The sequence below is a fragment of the Mastomys coucha genome, unplaced genomic scaffold (genome assembly GCF_008632895.1).
Source record: "Mastomys coucha isolate ucsf_1 unplaced genomic scaffold, UCSF_Mcou_1 pScaffold3, whole genome shotgun sequence".
Taxonomy (NCBI): domain Eukaryota; kingdom Metazoa; phylum Chordata; class Mammalia; order Rodentia; family Muridae; genus Mastomys; species Mastomys coucha.
Window position 1 is genome coordinate 55,640,751 of NW_022196909.1, and position 16,880 is coordinate 55,657,630.

At 38.3% G+C, this 16,880-nt stretch overlaps 1 protein-coding gene across 1 annotated transcript; it reads right to left on the reverse strand.

Moving 5' to 3' along the window:
- Positions 1-311: 311 nt before the first annotated feature.
- Positions 312-13,747, reverse strand: Glyatl3 (glycine-N-acyltransferase like 3). The gene is made up of 5 exons (XM_031347962.1): positions 13,663-13,747; positions 8,793-8,900; positions 7,175-7,301; positions 5,686-5,818; positions 312-799 (listed from the first exon to the last, which is right to left on the reverse strand). The coding sequence occupies exons 1-5, from the start codon at positions 13,738-13,740 to the stop codon at positions 373-375; spliced, it is 873 nt and encodes a 290-aa protein (XP_031203822.1). The 5' UTR covers positions 13,741-13,747; the 3' UTR covers positions 312-372.
- Positions 13,748-16,880: the final 3,133 nt, after the last annotated feature.

The following is a 16,880-nucleotide window of genomic DNA, read 5'->3' on the forward strand; positions in this document are numbered from 1 at the left end:
TCCTCACTGGCAGCTAAAAGGGCTGTCTATTAAGGGAAAGTAAGAACATTCTTGGTGATGTGTTAGAACGGCGGGTCTCTCAGAACATCCCACACACTAGGCACAAACAGTTCCATGTGTAAGAGGTTTATTTGAGAGGGAGAGAAGGGGTAGTGGCGTGGAAAGAGAGGAGAGGGAGAGAGAGAAAGATGGAGGAATGTTCCCCGTGTATATATATGGGTTGTGACATATGGCCACAGGTAAAGGTGGAAGGTGAGCCCAATGGATTCTGGGAATATGGTGGCTGTTGCCCTGGCAACAGGTCTGTGGACCCACCCATGCATCACCACAGGCTTTGGATGTCCTGATGCTAACACTTGGAATTTCTACGAGCTAAAGGTGAGCTTGTCTAGAGAAAGCCGCAGGGGTCAGAATAAGCCTGTGGAAGCGACAAGGCAAGAACTCAGCTTGGACACTCTTCAGCAGGTTTATAGAGGCCAAGTTGTCATCCCGGACATTACCCTGGGAGGGGAATCCTCGGCTTTGTAACTTCCTGGCCAGCGTGAGGGCCACCAGTCGGCTGTAACCTTTCCTGCGATGGTCAGGCAGGGTGTAGCCATGACACATAGTGGCAAACTGATCTGTGATACCCCAGGACACTGGGTTTCCCTTCTCATCACGCACGCACACGCTGGGAAAGCAGGCGATGAGATTGGCCAAGTACCGCAGGCACTGCTGGTTGCCACCACGTGACCAAGTCCGGTTCAGAAGATCAGCATCTGTGACACTCAGGTAGGTCAGTCTGGGGGATGACCCAGTTCTACCAGAAAATGGCAGGAGAGGAGGAAAAGAAGAAGAAAAAAAAGGTCATCAGAGTCACATGATTACCAATAACTACTCTTTTCCTAGCGATTTAAAACGAGAAATCCAAGACTATGTCTGGCATTTTCAAGATTTTGCAACCTAAGCACTTCCCAGTTAAAAGATAAAACATTCTTGTCAAATTTAGTTTTATGCCTGCTTGTTTTCTTCAGCTCTGTGAGCTGAGCTGTGCCTTGGCTGCTTCTGCATCTTCATTCTCTAGGAGAGGAAGTACAACTTAATTTAGGCTTGGATTTTTACTTACTGACACAGAAAGACAGCAGACACTTAGGGTTCAGCCAGTTAAAAGCAGGCAGCTGACCTGAATTACTCCCAAAGGAGGCAGACAGCTAGCTGTGGCCAATCAAGTGCCCCGCCCACTCGCTATCACCTGGATGGTGGAGTGTGGGAGTCTCTTGACTTTTGAGTGCTGTCAGATTCTTGAATCATTTTTGCACAAATAAGCTAAGATACAGTTAACATACACATACATGCTTACATCATCATCATCATCATCATCATCATCATTATTATTATTATTATTATTATTATTATTATTATTGGTTAGAGATGTCCTTAAAAGACCTTCGTGAAGTCTTAGGCCCTCTAGACCTTTGAGCTCTAATATTTTGGTACTAAATGATATTCTCGCATTCAGGATCCTTCTTGCCTTGCATAGCCAAGGCTAACAAATGAATACAAGTCAATATGCATATTTACATTCTCTGACTTTGTCAGACTTTCCCCTTGGCTGTTATTCTCTAGATTAAATATTCTCAATTCTCACCGGCCAAGTTTTGAGGGCCACTAGCCTTTATTTGTTTTTATTTTACAGAAGTGTCAAATAATTTTATATGTAAAACCGCCGATAAAGTTCCTGGCATATTAGAATTGAAACAAAGGAGCTTGGCTGGAGAGACAGTTCAGCAGTTAAGAGCTCTGTCTGCTCTTCAAGAGGTACTGAGTTCAATTCCCAACAACCACATGGTGGCTCACAATTATTTATAATGGGATCTGATTCCCTCTTCTGGCATGCAGGCATACATGCAAACAGAATGACCGCATACATACATGAGTAAATAAACATTAAAGAAAAAGTAAAGGAAATTACAGCCTATGAGTGTGGAATTTGCCTTCATGGTTAATTTGTTGATACTACTTAGTCCATTGTCTAGCAAAGACTCATACTTTAGGCCTGCTGTGATTTTATAAATGTGTCTGATTAAGTCTTACACTTTTCATGAGCTGTAGCAATGACCAGTCTTTTATCCAGGAGGGAAGGGAGGAAACTGCTTTAGGGTTTTTCAGTTCATCTTTGAAAGTATACTTCAATGAAAGGGCAAAGAACATTGAGCACATATATTACTACAAACAGAAACATAGCCATAGCCGAGGTATGCACTTCAGGCAGTGTGCTGAACATTTGTACCAGAAGGATCGAGTATGAGTAGAGTCCACAACTTGAGTATAGCTTTGGGGTTAAAGAAAAAAAAAATGTCACTTCTATGAGAATTCACTAGAATACGCCCTATGACCTTTTCATGGGCAGGAATATTTTAAATAAGATACAGAAGTATGAGGAAAAATTGTAAAACTAGGATTAAATCAAAATAAAAGCTTTTAGAACAGGCAGTTATACTAGGTATTATACCACTAATACACCATGGTAAAAGCTATGTACAGAAAACAAAAAGAATGAAGGAAAACCTTGCTGAATGGTAGAAGCACTTGCAAGTTACACTTGTCTATAATCTATCCTGATGTCTAATATCCAGAATAGAAGGAATAAAAGAAACTCAGTGGGGATAAAACCAAATAACACAATTTAGACATGATTAATAGACCTACAGAGGCCTTTTTAAAAATTAGGTATACAAGGCCAAGAGATAGATGAATAAGAAAATTGTGAATCAAACACACAATGAGACATCAGCTCACTGGAGTCAGAATGGTTCTTATCCAAAAGTCAAAATGAGACAAAGAATCCTGCTGATGGGAAAAGGAAACCTTTATTCAGCACTGCAAGGAAGGTAAATTAGTATAGCTGCCAGGGAAAAAAGGATGGAGACTCCTCTAAATATTGCAACTATAATATGATCAAGCAATCCTATTACTAAGGGTATACCTAAAATAATAAAATTCAGTGTGCAGTAGAGACATCTGAAGTCTGTTGACCACGGCATGCTTCACAATAAGCAAGACACAGATTCATGTTAAGTGTTTATGAACAATTTGACCTATACACAACAAAATATTATTTATCTTGGAAAAGAAAGCTGAATCTTATCTGTAAAAATATGGGTGGGAGAATTAGTATATTAATCAAAATAAGTTAAGTACAGAAATACAAAAAATTCCCATACAATCTCACTCACATGAAAATCTAAAATCATAATCTCTAGAAAGCAGAGAATGGAACACTGGCTAGCAGAGGTTAGAGAAAGCTAGTGGTAGACTTATTTTTCTTTTAAAAATCTTTGTCTTACCTAGACATGGAGGCACCCACCTTTAACCTCAGAATTTGGGAAGCAGATGCAGGTAGATGTCTGCATTTGAGGTCAGCCTGATCTACAGAGTGAGTTCCAAGACAGCCAGGGCTACACAGAGAAACCCTGTGTCCAATTTCGACCACCAGAAACAAACAAACATACAAACAAACAACAAAAAAGGAAAAACCCAAAATTCAGAACCAAGCCAACAAAGACCTCTCTGCCCTGTAGACAAGGACCTTAAAGCTAGGATTATGGCTGACCTGTGTACTGTTCTGTTTCAATTAAGTGAATGGCGTGTAGCATTCCTAGGGTAGAGTTTAATGGGTATATGTGAAAGATTACCTCTGTGCTGGGGGAGGGTTTTTCCTTTCAATGTTTGTGTGCACTCAAAGTTTCCATACTGTAAAAACATAAAACAAAGTCCCAGTGATTGCCTCTGACTTCCTGTGACTTTAAAGTTAGTCTGTGTCAACACCTTCATAGGGTGCGGAGAAACCAACATGCCCAGAGGCAGGCACTTTTTTAATTGATCTTGTTTCATTCTTATACAAAAAAAAAAAAAAAAAAAAAAAAAAAAAAGAAAAAAGAAAAAAGATACTATACCCAAATTTTTTAATTAATTAATTTTTTTTACAAAACTCTATGTGTGTATATGTATATATTTATATAGGCATATACATACATATGCATGTATATGTATGTATGTACATGTATGTATGTTATGGTTTGTATATGCTTAGCCCAGGAAGTGGAACTGTTAGGAGATATAGCCTTGTTGGAGTAGGTGTGTCACTGTGGAGGTGGGCCTTAAGACCCTTGTCCCAGCAGCCTGGAAGCCAGTCTTCTCCTAGCTGCCTTTGAATGAAGAGGTGAAACTCTTAGCTCCTATATCCCCATGCCTGCCTGGATGCTACCACGCTTCCACCTTGATGATAATGGACTGAACCCTTAAACCTGTAAGCCAGCCATAATTAAATGTTGTTCTTTCTAAGAGTTGCCTTGGTCATGGTATCTGTTCACAGCAGTAAAACCCTAACTAAGACAGTATATATGTTTACATGTACATATGTATACATGCATATGCATAAGTGTATATAGATGTATATGTATATATATTATATAAACACACACACACACACACACACACACACACACACACATATATATATATGGTTTTTATTCAAGACAGGATTTCTCTGTGTAGTTCTGGCTGTCCCAGAACTCCCCCTGTAAACCAGATTGTCCTCCAACTCAGAGAGATCTGCCTCACTCTGTCTCCTGAGTAGGATTTAAGGTGTGCATCACAATAGCTAGGCTCAAACTTCAGTATTTGTGCTAGCATGAAAGGCACTTTACCTGAGTAAGCTGTCTCTCTAGCTCTTAAACCCTAATGTTTGAGAAGAAATGAGGTCCAGGAAAGAGAAACTGAAGGGAAGATAGTAATGACAGAGGAAGGCCTCCAAACAAGAGAGAAGAAGCAATGGAGACACACACTGACATATATTTTCAAGGACAGCCTTCGCATGCTGTACTCTCTGTGATCAGTTTCTGGCCTCAGAACTCACTTGTGTTCTATTTCAACTCTAATAAAAATAGAATTATAGCTGGGTGGTGGTGGCACATCCCTTTAGTCTAAGCACTCCAGAGGCAGAAGCAGGGGAATCTCTGAGTTCAAGTCCAGCCTGGTCTACAGAGCAAGTTCGAGGGCAGCCAGGGCTAAACAAAGATACTCTATCTTGAAAAACCAAAATGAATAGAATAGAATAGAATAGAATAGAATAGAATAGAATACAATACAATACAATACAATACAATACAATACAATACAATACAATACAATACATAAATGATGGTTCTACTTTAGAGACCCATGGAAGGAAAGGAAGAGGGATATATTTCAGATATTTAGTCCCTTGTACTTGAAAACTCAACACAAATATAGAATACACCTCTAGCTTTAATAACAGAGACTCAACAACTCTGAACTCCAGTCCACAGAGATTATTTAGAATTAATTTATGAAGAAGGAAATCAAGAAATGATATTTCTATATATACTCTATATATACATTACAAAAAAATTTAGGTTTTCATGAGCTCAGTCACCATAAACAAAGACTCTGATTTGATTTTCAGAGAAATTACAAATTGTAAAGCACAGGAAAGAGGACGAATACATAAAAACACAGAATCACACACACATACACACACACACACACACACACACACACTCAGCTCAGTGGCTCAATTCAAAAAGCTTAACTAGTCTGTAACAATAACAGGTACGTTAGCATTGTTGACTCGAATTGTGTAACAATAAACCCGGCCCCAAATGTAAAACTTGGCTTACATACAGGAAACTGTGGTCTGGCACAGATGAAACAGGAGAAAAATGGACAGCCTTGAAGGAAGCCAACTTTATATCCAAATCTAACATCTTTGCTTTAGCAACGGCTTTGGAAACAGCATATAATTCACTTTGTAGCCCTGGATAACAATAGATGCAAACAACACAATCATGATATTTGAGGAAAATATATTTATTTTAGCATTTATATGTTAAATATCAATACCACCAGTTTACTACTATGTCATGTTTTCACCAGAATATAGTTAGCTATATATGTATTATTATAGGCACTGTGTACCTCACCTACAAATATAAATCATGTTCTCATCATCAGTCATGGTCTTTCTAGGGAATTTATGCTGGAAATATCTCAAGGGAATTTGGGGTTTCTTACTGGAAGTTTTATTTGTTAATTTTCTTAATGCCTGAGATTATTTTAAATTTTTTGAAGAGAACTGTTTTTTTTTTTTTATTTATAGATTTAAAATTAAAAGTCAACTTTATTAGAGTTAACAGGTATTTAGTATGGTAAGGTGTGATGTTTAGCTTCACCTTGAGAACCTAACACCAGTTGGGAAGAGAGTCTCAGTAAGGATTGCCTACATGGAGTTTAGCCTATATTGAAGTCCTTGTGGTATTAAGTCAATGGATGTGGGGAGAACCAGGCCACAGTGGGTGGCACCATGCAACAGGCATGGGGTCTGAACTCTTTAAGACCCCATGTCTTAAATCAACCTGTTTATAATCAACTTGATTATAAAAGCAACTAAGTGGGGCTGGAGAGATGGCTCAGCGGGTAAGAGCACTGACTGCTCTTCCGAAGGTCCTGAGTTCGGATCCCAGCAACCACATGGTGGCTCACAACCACTCGTAATGAGATCTGACGCCCTCTTCTGGTGCATCTGAAGACAGCTATAGTGATTTACACTGGAGGGAGCGGGCCAGAACAAGCGGGCTGGAGCTGGCCGGAGCGAGTATAAAAGCACCTAAGCAATAAGCAGGTGTGTGTGTGTGTGTGTGTGTGTGTGTGTGTGTGTGTGTGTGTGTACATACACTCATTTATCTGCCCTTGACCATGGCTGTGATGTTGGAAGTTCCTGCTTTGACTTTCCCCCAATGATGGATAATGGCTTGGAGTTATAAGCAGAAATAAACTCCTTTCTCCCATAAATTGCTTTTTGTCATGGTATTTTATCACCCACAGAAATGAGATTAGGGCACAATGCCCTCGTTTCTCTTCCATTTCCACAATAGCCATTATGGTATTCCAGGTGTAGCTTGTTGTTAGTGAGATCACAATCCCACTCATTTCTCACAGCTATACTACATTATTTATACTCCTTTGCTTCATATTTATTCAATGGTGTTCTAGGAATTGCCCCCTGTTCCCCAAGCAGTTTCCATGAAATGTCTTTTCTATACCTTCCCTGGTATACAGGATAAAAAAGGAATACATTATGAGTATATAATGTATGCCTTGAACTTTATCTTACCTTGTATTTGAAAAACTTGGTCCCAGTTAATAACATCGTGTTCTTCCAATAGCTGTTGGTAAGCTCTGACATCTTTGTAGAATACAGCATATGCATTAGTGTAGTGGTCAAGGTTATCTGTCTCGGCCTAGGGCAGAAGACATAGTCAGAAATACAACACTGAAGCCTAACTTCCAGTTAATCCATGTCTTAGAATGACTAGTTATCATTACTATCTAGCTAATTTTCTATTTCCCAAATTAGTTATCTGGAAACAGAAAACCAAGAATGAGACTAATAAGCTATACTGAGAAAAATTAAAATGTGATTTTTTTTCCTTGATTTTTTTTCTTCCAAAACTAAGAAAGTTATTCTAAGTTTCAAGGACTTAATATACATAAATAAAAATTGTAGTGGCCTGCAAGTTCAGTCTGAGCTGAAAGACTGTTGAGAGTTTGAGGCAGGATAATTGCTTGATCCTGAGAGGCCAGCAGGGGAATCTCAAGGTTCCACCTCAAAGCAAAACAGCAATAACAAAAGAATAGGAGATTTGCTGGAAATGAAGCTCAGAAGCAAAGCAAGTGCCTGGCATAGACCAGACTCTGGCCTTGTAGTATGCTTACTGCTTCTGTAATAAAACATTATAACCAAGAAGTAATTTGAGGTGGGGTGTTTGGCCTACACTTCCTAGTCACACTCCATTACTAAGAGAAGTCAGGCAGCAACTGAAGAAGATATAAAGGAATGTGTTTGCCTGGCTCTTGTCCAGCTGGCTGTAGTCTATAGGCAGAGTGTCCCAATCTGAAGCCTGGGTCTTCCCATGCCAATCATCACAGACATGGCAATAGACCAATAAGAACTGAGCAGGGCCCTCAACTAAGACTGCCTCAGGTGATTCTAGAACACATGAAGTTAACAGCTACAACTAATTAGGAAACGTGGCTATAACCCCTAGCTACACACACACACACACACACACACACACACACACAGACAAACAGAAAAGATATAATTCAGTGAGAGCAATGAAAGAATGACAGTTCTCACAGTTTTCCTAATATGGAGTGTGGCTCATCTTTGATCACTTGAGGTTCACTTTGGCTTCACAGGCATAATGAGACCTCATTCTACTGACTTCTTTATGTTTTTTTCAATAATTTTTCAAATTCCCAAATTCATCAGTCATAAGAAATCCCTATTCAGTGAAGGATCTGGTATATACATACTGCATGCTGCATGTTCTAGCGATTATAAGACAGTAAGGGCACACTTTCAGTCTAGTAGTCTTCCATGTCTGAGTCTCCAAAGCAATCAGTTACAAACTAGAGATGAAATGCATAGATATTTGTTATTAAAATGGTTATACTATTCCCTTTATCTTTCCAGGTGGTGCTAACTTTACTTTTAATTTAAAAATTTTTTTTTTAAAAAATGTATTTTATTGGTGTTCTGCCTCCATGAGATGTCTGTGTGAGGGTGTCAGATCTCCTGGAACAGGAATTACAAACAGCTGTGAACTGCCATGTGAATGCTGGGGATTGAACCTGGGTACTCTGGAAGAACAGCTAGTGCTCTTTAGCACCAAACCATCTCTCCAGCCCTATTTTTCACTTTTCTTATTTGCCTTTCAGCACTGTACCTCTCTCTGCCGCCGGGTGATGATAGCTTTAAAGTCTGGCCATGAATCCAATACCACTTCCTTTTGAAAGGGATTTCCACGATTTATGTTCATCACTGCTCCATAAACCTGAGCCAGAGAACCAGAGAGAATACAGTTATATCACTCACCATTCCAGCTGCATCACCATCTTCCAGCTGTACTCAAAATCACAATCCTAAGAGAGCAAGTATAGATACAGTCTCTCACACACATAGACAGTATGGATTTCTTTAGCATTGCCATTTCAAAGATGATCATAGAACTAATTGTCACTAAAATGTTGATACCCTACAATCCTGAAGAATCTGAGAGGATATGTGGAGAGCACCAATTTCTATGAGGGTAATAAGAGAAGCTGTTCTGTAGCTTTCCCATCTTCTCCCTTCATTAAGAAAAATGTCAGTTTGTGCCCAGAACTGACCCTGTGCCACAGCTCTCCATACCCAAATACTGCCAGGAAAGAGCTAGTCTCCCAAGTGTGCCAACACACCTGTGAGCAAAGGTAAGACCACCACTTCTGTTCAAATTCCTGACCCAAGAGGGACCTGCCCAGAGCCATCAGGACACAGGAACCAAGGATCAGCCGAGGACAGGATTCTTCTGGTTTCCATCTGCACCCTGGAGCTGACACTGTGCTACAGCTTTCCATACCCAAATCCCTCCCAGGGAGAACTGGTCTCCCAGGAGTTTTGATACAGAGGCTGGCAGGAGGGACAAGCCACAGTCAGAGACAGCAAGACCAGTTAACACAAGGCATAACCAGATGGTGAGAAGCAAGGGCAAGAACATAAGCAACAGAAAGCAAGGCTATTTGCCATCATCTCCCACCAAAGCAAGCTCTAGATTCCACAACACACCAGAAAAGCAAAATTCCGATTTAAAATTACCTCAAATTATGACAATAGAAGACTCCAAGAAGGACATAAATAACTCCCTTACAGAAATACAGGAGAACACAGGTAAAAAGGTAGAAGCCCTTAAAGAGGAAACCCAAAAATCCCTCAAAGAATTACAAGAAAACACAACCAAACAGGTGAAGGAATTGAACAAAATAGAAATAGAAACAATAAAGAAATCACAAAGGGAAATAACCCCGGAGTTAGAAAAACCTAGGAAAGAGATCAGGAGTCATAGATGCAAGCATCACCAACAGAATACAAGAGATAGAAAAGAGAATCTCAGGGGCAGAAGATAACATAGAAAACATTGACACAGCAGCCAAAGAAAACCCTAAAAGCAAAAAGCTTCTAACCCAAAACATCCAGGAATTCCAGGACACAATGAGAAGACGAAACCTAAGGATAATAGGTGTAGAAGAAAGTGAAGATTACCAACTCAAAGGGTCAGTAAACACCTTCACCAAAACTATAGGAGAAAACTTCCCAAACATAAAGAAAGAGATGCCCATAAACATACAAGAGCCTACAAAACTCCAACTAGATTGGATCAAAACAGAAATTCGTTCTGTCACATAATAGTCAAAACACCAAATGCACAAAACAAAGAAAGAATACTAAAAGTAGTAAGAAAAAAAAGTCAAGTAACATATAAAGGCATACCTATAAGAATTACACCAGACTTCTCACCAGAGACTATGAACACTAGAAGATCCTGGGCAGATGTCATACAGACCCTAAGAGAATATAAATGACAGCCCAGGCTACTATACCCAGCAAAACTCTCAATTACCATAGATGGAGAAACTAATATATTCCATGACAAAACCAAATTTACACACTATCTTCCCACAAATCCAGTCATAGAAAGGATATTAAATGGAAAACTTCAATACAAGGAGGGAAACTATACCTTAGAAAAAGCAAGAAATTAATCTTTCAACAAACCCAAAAGAAAATAGCCACACAAACATAAAAATAACATCAAAAATAACAGGAAGCACAATCACTATTCCTAATATCTCTTAACATCAATGGACTCAATTCCCCAACAAAAAGACATAGACTACCAGACTGGATATGTAAACAGGACCCAGCATTTTGCTGCATAAAGGAAATGTACCTCAGTGTCAAAGACCAACCCTACCTCAGAGTAATGGGCTGGAAAACAATTTTCCAAGCAAATGGTCCCAAGAAACAATCTGGAGTAGCCATTCTAATATCAGATAAAATCAATTTACAACCAAAAGCTATCAAAATGGATAAGGAAGAACACTTAATACTCATCAAAGGAAATATCTACCAAGAAGAACTCTCAATTCTGAATATCTATGCTCCAAATGCCAGGGCACCCATGTTCATAAAAGAAACTTTAATAAAGCTCAAAGCACACATTGCACCTCAAACAATAATAGTGGGAGACTTCAATACCCTACTCTTATCAATGGACAGATCATGAAAACACAAACTAAACAGAAACTAACAGAAGTTAAGTGTGGGGAGCCGCAGTTGCCACCATATATATATATATTGAACACCTGGTCTCTGTCCAGAGCAGAGAACATTGAGCATTGAGATAAACAAGCCTTAGTTGGAAAAGCTGTGTGCCTCTAGTTTGTGATGCAAGCTGGCATGATTTTCCCGCAGCCTATTATGTTTTCCCATGTAGCTGATGCTGATTGGGACCAGGGAAGGTATTTAACCCACAAGGGCTGGGGGCTGGAATAGTAGTGAGTAAGTATGTATAGATAGGAGTAAGTATGTAGATATAGAAGTAAGATGTATGTAAGAATAGGAGTAAGTAAGATGTAAAGATGGAAGTAAGATGTAAGGATAGAAGTAAGATGTAAGAATAAGAATAGATAATTAGGAGTAAGTATGTAGGGAATAGAAGTAAGTAGATATAGAAGTAAGAGATAGAATTAGGAGTAAGTATGTAGAGATAGTAAGTAAGATGTAATAATAGTAAGTAAGATGTAGGGAATAGAAGTAAGTATAGTATAGTGAGTAAGTATGTATAGATAGGAGTAAGTATGTAGATATAGAAGTAAGATGTATGTAAGAATAATAGTAAGTAAGATGTAAGGATAGAAATAAAATAGAAGTAAGATGTAAGAATAAGAATAGTAAGTAAGATGTAGGGAATAGGAGTAAGTAGGAAATAAGAATAAGAATAGAAGTAAGTAGATATAGAAGTAAGATGTAAGAAGAAGATATAGAAGAATATAAAAGAAGCTAGCTAGAGAAGAAGTAAAAATGAAGGTTCCTGATTAAACTGCATGGAGAAGCGCTCGTTGTTACCACCTTATTTCCGCTGGATGGAAAGGCGCCCAACAGTTAAGACCAAATGGATTTAACAGGTATCTATAGAACATTTCATCCTAAAACAAAAGAATATACCTTCTTCTCAGCAGCTCATGCTAGCTTCTCCAAAATTGACCATATAATTAGTCACAAAACAGGCCTCAACAGATTTAATAAGATTGAAATAATCCCATCCATCCTAACAGATCACCACTGATTAAGGCTGGTCTTCAATAGTAAGAAAAACAACAGAAAGCCAACATACACATGGGAATTGAACAATTCTCTACTCAATGATAACTTAGTCATGGAAGAAATAAAGAAATTAAAGACTTTTTAGAATTTAATGAAAGTGAAGGTTCAATGTGTCTAAACTCATGGGACACAATGAAAGCAAAGCTAAGAGAAAAACTCATAGATCTGAGTGCCTCCAGACAGAAACTGGAGAGAGTATACACTTGCAGCTTAACTGTACACCTGAACAAAAAGAAACAAATACACCCAAGAGGAGTAGACAGGAAGAAATAATCAAAGTCAGGGCTGAAATTACCCAAATAGAAACAAAAAGAACTATATAAAAATCAACAAAACCAGGAGATGGTTCTTTGAGAAAACCAACAAGATAAATAAACCCTTAGCTGGACTAACAAGAAGGCACAGAGTCAGTATCAAATTTAACAAAATCAGAAATGAAAAGGGAGATATAACAACAGAAACTGAGAAAATTAAAAAAAAAATCATCAGATCCTACTACAAAAGTCTATACTCAACAAAACTGGAAAATCTGGATGAGATGAACACTTTTCTAGACAGATACCAGGTACCAAAGTTAAATTAGGACCAGATAAACTATATAAACCCCAAAGAAATAGAAGCAGTTATTAAAAAAGTCCAGGAGCAGTTGGGTTTAGTGCCAAATTCTATCAGATCTTCAAAGAAGAAGAAAGGAAGAAAGAAAAATGTCTGTCTTGAAAACGTCATGCACACAGAGTACTGGTGAAAGTTGCAGCATAGGATTTTTAAGCTAATGTTCATAGCTTTCTTCTTCTTCTTCTTCTTCTTCTTCTTCTTCTTCTTCTTCTTCTTCTTCTTCTTTCTTCTTCTCCTCCTCCTCCTTTTCCCTCTTCCTCTCCCTCTCATTCTCCTCCTTCCTCTCACTCCTCCTCTTCCTCTTTCTCCTCCTCCTCCTCCTCATCATCATAATCATCATCAAACAGGAAACAACCTAAATGTCTGTCAACTCAAAGGCAACTTCACTGGTCACAGCTGCACAATTTTTACATTTCTTATAATCTTTGATTTATAACATCTTTCACATTGGCACAGAGTGATAAAGGAGGCCCCCTTGAATTTTGTTTGGAGGCTTAAGTAGCCAAAAGGTAACAAACCTAAATCCAAACTTTAGTCCTCAAGCATATTCTTACATTCAAGACCACTACCTCCATAGTCTTCTACCATTTAAAACACCTTACCTCAGAAATAACATAATCTACATTTCCCTAAAGTGTCCTCTAGAGCAACAAAAGGATGATAGGAGCAGTCTGGGAAACCAACATGTTTCATCAGAGAAGAGAAGGAATAGCCACAAGTCTGACACCTATAGATCAACCCAACAGAAAAATGTAGTAGAATTATCAGGCTTATACTACCTTGAGTGATTCAGGAAAGTGACTCTTCAACATGTTCTCCAGTATGAGTAATTTGGTGGAGCAGTTTAGCACCAACATTGTCTCCACAGTTATATACTTCTGCCCCTAATGAGAAAATTAAAGATAGACATTTAACTTCTAGTATTAACACTGCCTATTAACATATTTCTTGGGAATATGCTTCTGATGATGTCTTCTTTGGGTATAATGCTGATGCCTCCTTTGAAGAGGAAGAAAGTGGAAGATGGGAGACTTCAGGATAAGTAAGCCAGCAACTATGTGGAAATGGAGATCACTAGATGTAATCCTTTACAGAGTGGGCTACAGATCCACTGTATTCTTATCTTTTCCAGCAGGGAATTTCCGAGAGTTGGGATGTCACATTCACGTATGTTCTCTTTCAGTTAGTTTTCCTCATATAGCGTGTTAACAATAAGATGAAAGGGACTGACTGGTTTATTGTTTTCCTTTGGGTCACCTGCCAGGTAAGTTCTATGTTATAGAAGAAAGCTGTAGACATCTATGGACCAATGAAGGATAAGAATAGAGAAATAACTGGGTTGGACACTAAACTCGAATAAAAACCCAAACCCCTTTAGAGGCAGTGGTCTCACTAGCTCTGTGAGGTCCCTGCTCCACTGAAGGAGCTGTCATGCTTGGCAATGAACTTGACCTTTGGTTTGTTCTGAAAAATTCCCTGTCCCTTAATTGAAAGATAGAATGATACCACCTATCACCTGTATCATTCCCTAAATGTCTTGAAACAGATTTTTGAAAACAGGCAAAATATATGTGTTGGAGTTTTATCCTGTCATGCTAAATAAGGTCTATAAGACCTGAAGTCTTGTATGTACCCCCTGGGACCCTGCCCCTAAGTTAATTCTGATTGGTAGATAAAGATGGTGACAGCAAGTAGCTTCGCAGAAGAGACATAGGTGGGGTTGAGGTTTCTTGAGCTTGTGGGAAAGAGGACCACAAGGAAGGAGTAAAAAGCCACCATGGAAAAAGAATAACATACAGGAGGAAGGAGAGTCACCATAGGGTAATGGCCAAGAGAACATGGCCCAGAGGGCTGCCAAATTGGAAGAACAGCCCAGATGGAACATAGTAAATAGTAAGTAATAACTTGGGCTTATAGAAAGTAGATTCTAAGAACATGGAGGGTAGGCAGCTGCCCAGATATTAGCTGTCTAAGGCTGTCTTAAAATATTAAAGCTGTGTGTTTTTCATCCAGGAACATAAATGGTCTAAGGCAAGGAGGAAGCCTGACATTGGGATTTCTAATAAATTCTTTTTTTACTACATATATGTAAAACAATTAAATTGAAATTAAAATTCAGGCAAATGGGAAATAAAAAATAGAGCTAAGAGAAACATTGGTCTATAAACATAAAATATGCTCTTACAGAGATAATCTGTCTTATTCCTAGGTTTGGATTTTGATGACCACTTGCCTTCTAATTAGGATTTATTTGTAACTCCCAAATCAACACTGGTAATGTGGTGGGAATTATCTGTGCATGTGCAAAGAGCAATCAAAACTTTTCTCCTGACACCCATTTCTAGTTAATGTTCAAGTGAATTTTAATGTCCTACTTCATGTCTTATGATGCAAACATTTTCATTCTTATGATGTCACTGGTGCTTTTATTTATTTATTTATTTAGCTAAAACATACTTTGGTGCTTTTTGTTGGTATTTTTGATGTTTTATATGTGAAGATAAACAATGATGGAGTGCTTGGACCTAAAAGGCACACCTCTATCTCACCCTTTCCAAGGCTGGCCGAATATCATAGAAGATGGGCAGGAGGAGGGCAGGAGATGGGGAAGCAAATGATATGGCTATCTGTACAAGATTGGACTTGTCAACATTTCAACATGGATGGGAGTTGTTAAGGGAGGTTGTGCCATTTTCTTCAGTGGTGTAGCTATGAAGAAGGGCAAGGAACTCTAAATAAATGCAGTGGCCACACATAAAAAGAAGACATAAAAGTAGGAGCTGGATTTAATGGTTCCAGTGGGAGAAGGGGGATGACAGAGAGGAATTGCAGGCCCAGGGGACAAAAGAAATACAGTTCATGACATAATAAATGAAACTGTGTAGCAATTTAAAAAAATCTTAAAAAGGTTCATAGGTATAATGCATAAGCACTGCTTTCATATTCCTAGGTGGAAAAAGGCTGTGATCTCTTGGAGGAAAAATGTCAGGTACAATGAACAATGGTTCATGCATGTGTTTCAGTGTTACTGACCAGTTCATGAGAGCCAATGAATAATACATACTGAATAAACAAGAACATACCAAGAGACAATATTTATTACTTGTGAATGAAAACAAATCTCCTAGGATCCAAACTCACTATCAATTAAATCCATGTTCCATATGACTTTACAGATTGAGACTCCTCATGAGAAGTGAGAAGCTGAGAGTTCACATTTGACACAAAACATTACCTGATTAGGTACTGTTTCAGTTATCTATAAAATTGTTCCATGCTCTTTTCCTGTCAGTTGCTTGCTTTTGTATGTCTGCCATCTCTCCACTACAGTACAGTTCCCTATCGTCAAAGCTTCCCTCCATCAGGTATCGGTCTACCTTCTAGGATAAGCTCTTGGAATTGACAAGTTAGTCAGGTAATACAATTAAAAGCAGACATTTCTCAGGGTCTTAAACACATAATACTAATTTTAACACGCAAGATGTGAAAATGCCTGTTCAGTAACAGTGATGATTTTCACAGGTAACTACCTATGAATTTAAACGTGAAGCTTTGGTTGATGCCACAGAATATGGAAACTCCCATAGATGAAGAAAACATTTTTACACATCTTAATTTTTATGTATGTACACACACACACACACACATATATATGTGTGTACATATATATATTGTGATACACATAATGACAACTACTAAGTGTTAGGAATGTCATATTCTTCCTAGTCCACCACAAGTCTCTAAAAATCAATATATGTTCTAGAGTTGGAAAGCAAAGGGTTAAAACCCATTTTTAAACTTCTATCAGTAGGCATACAGAGAAAGAAAAATAAGTTTTTCAAGTTGTAAAAACTCAAATTTCTGCATGGGCATTAAGCATTTATCAACACAGAGAAAGACTTGGAAATTTTTCCTGATTAACTGTATGACGAAAGTATTACTTTCTTTTGGAAAATGAGTTTTTATAAAAATAAGTAAGACAGGATTTGTTTTTTTT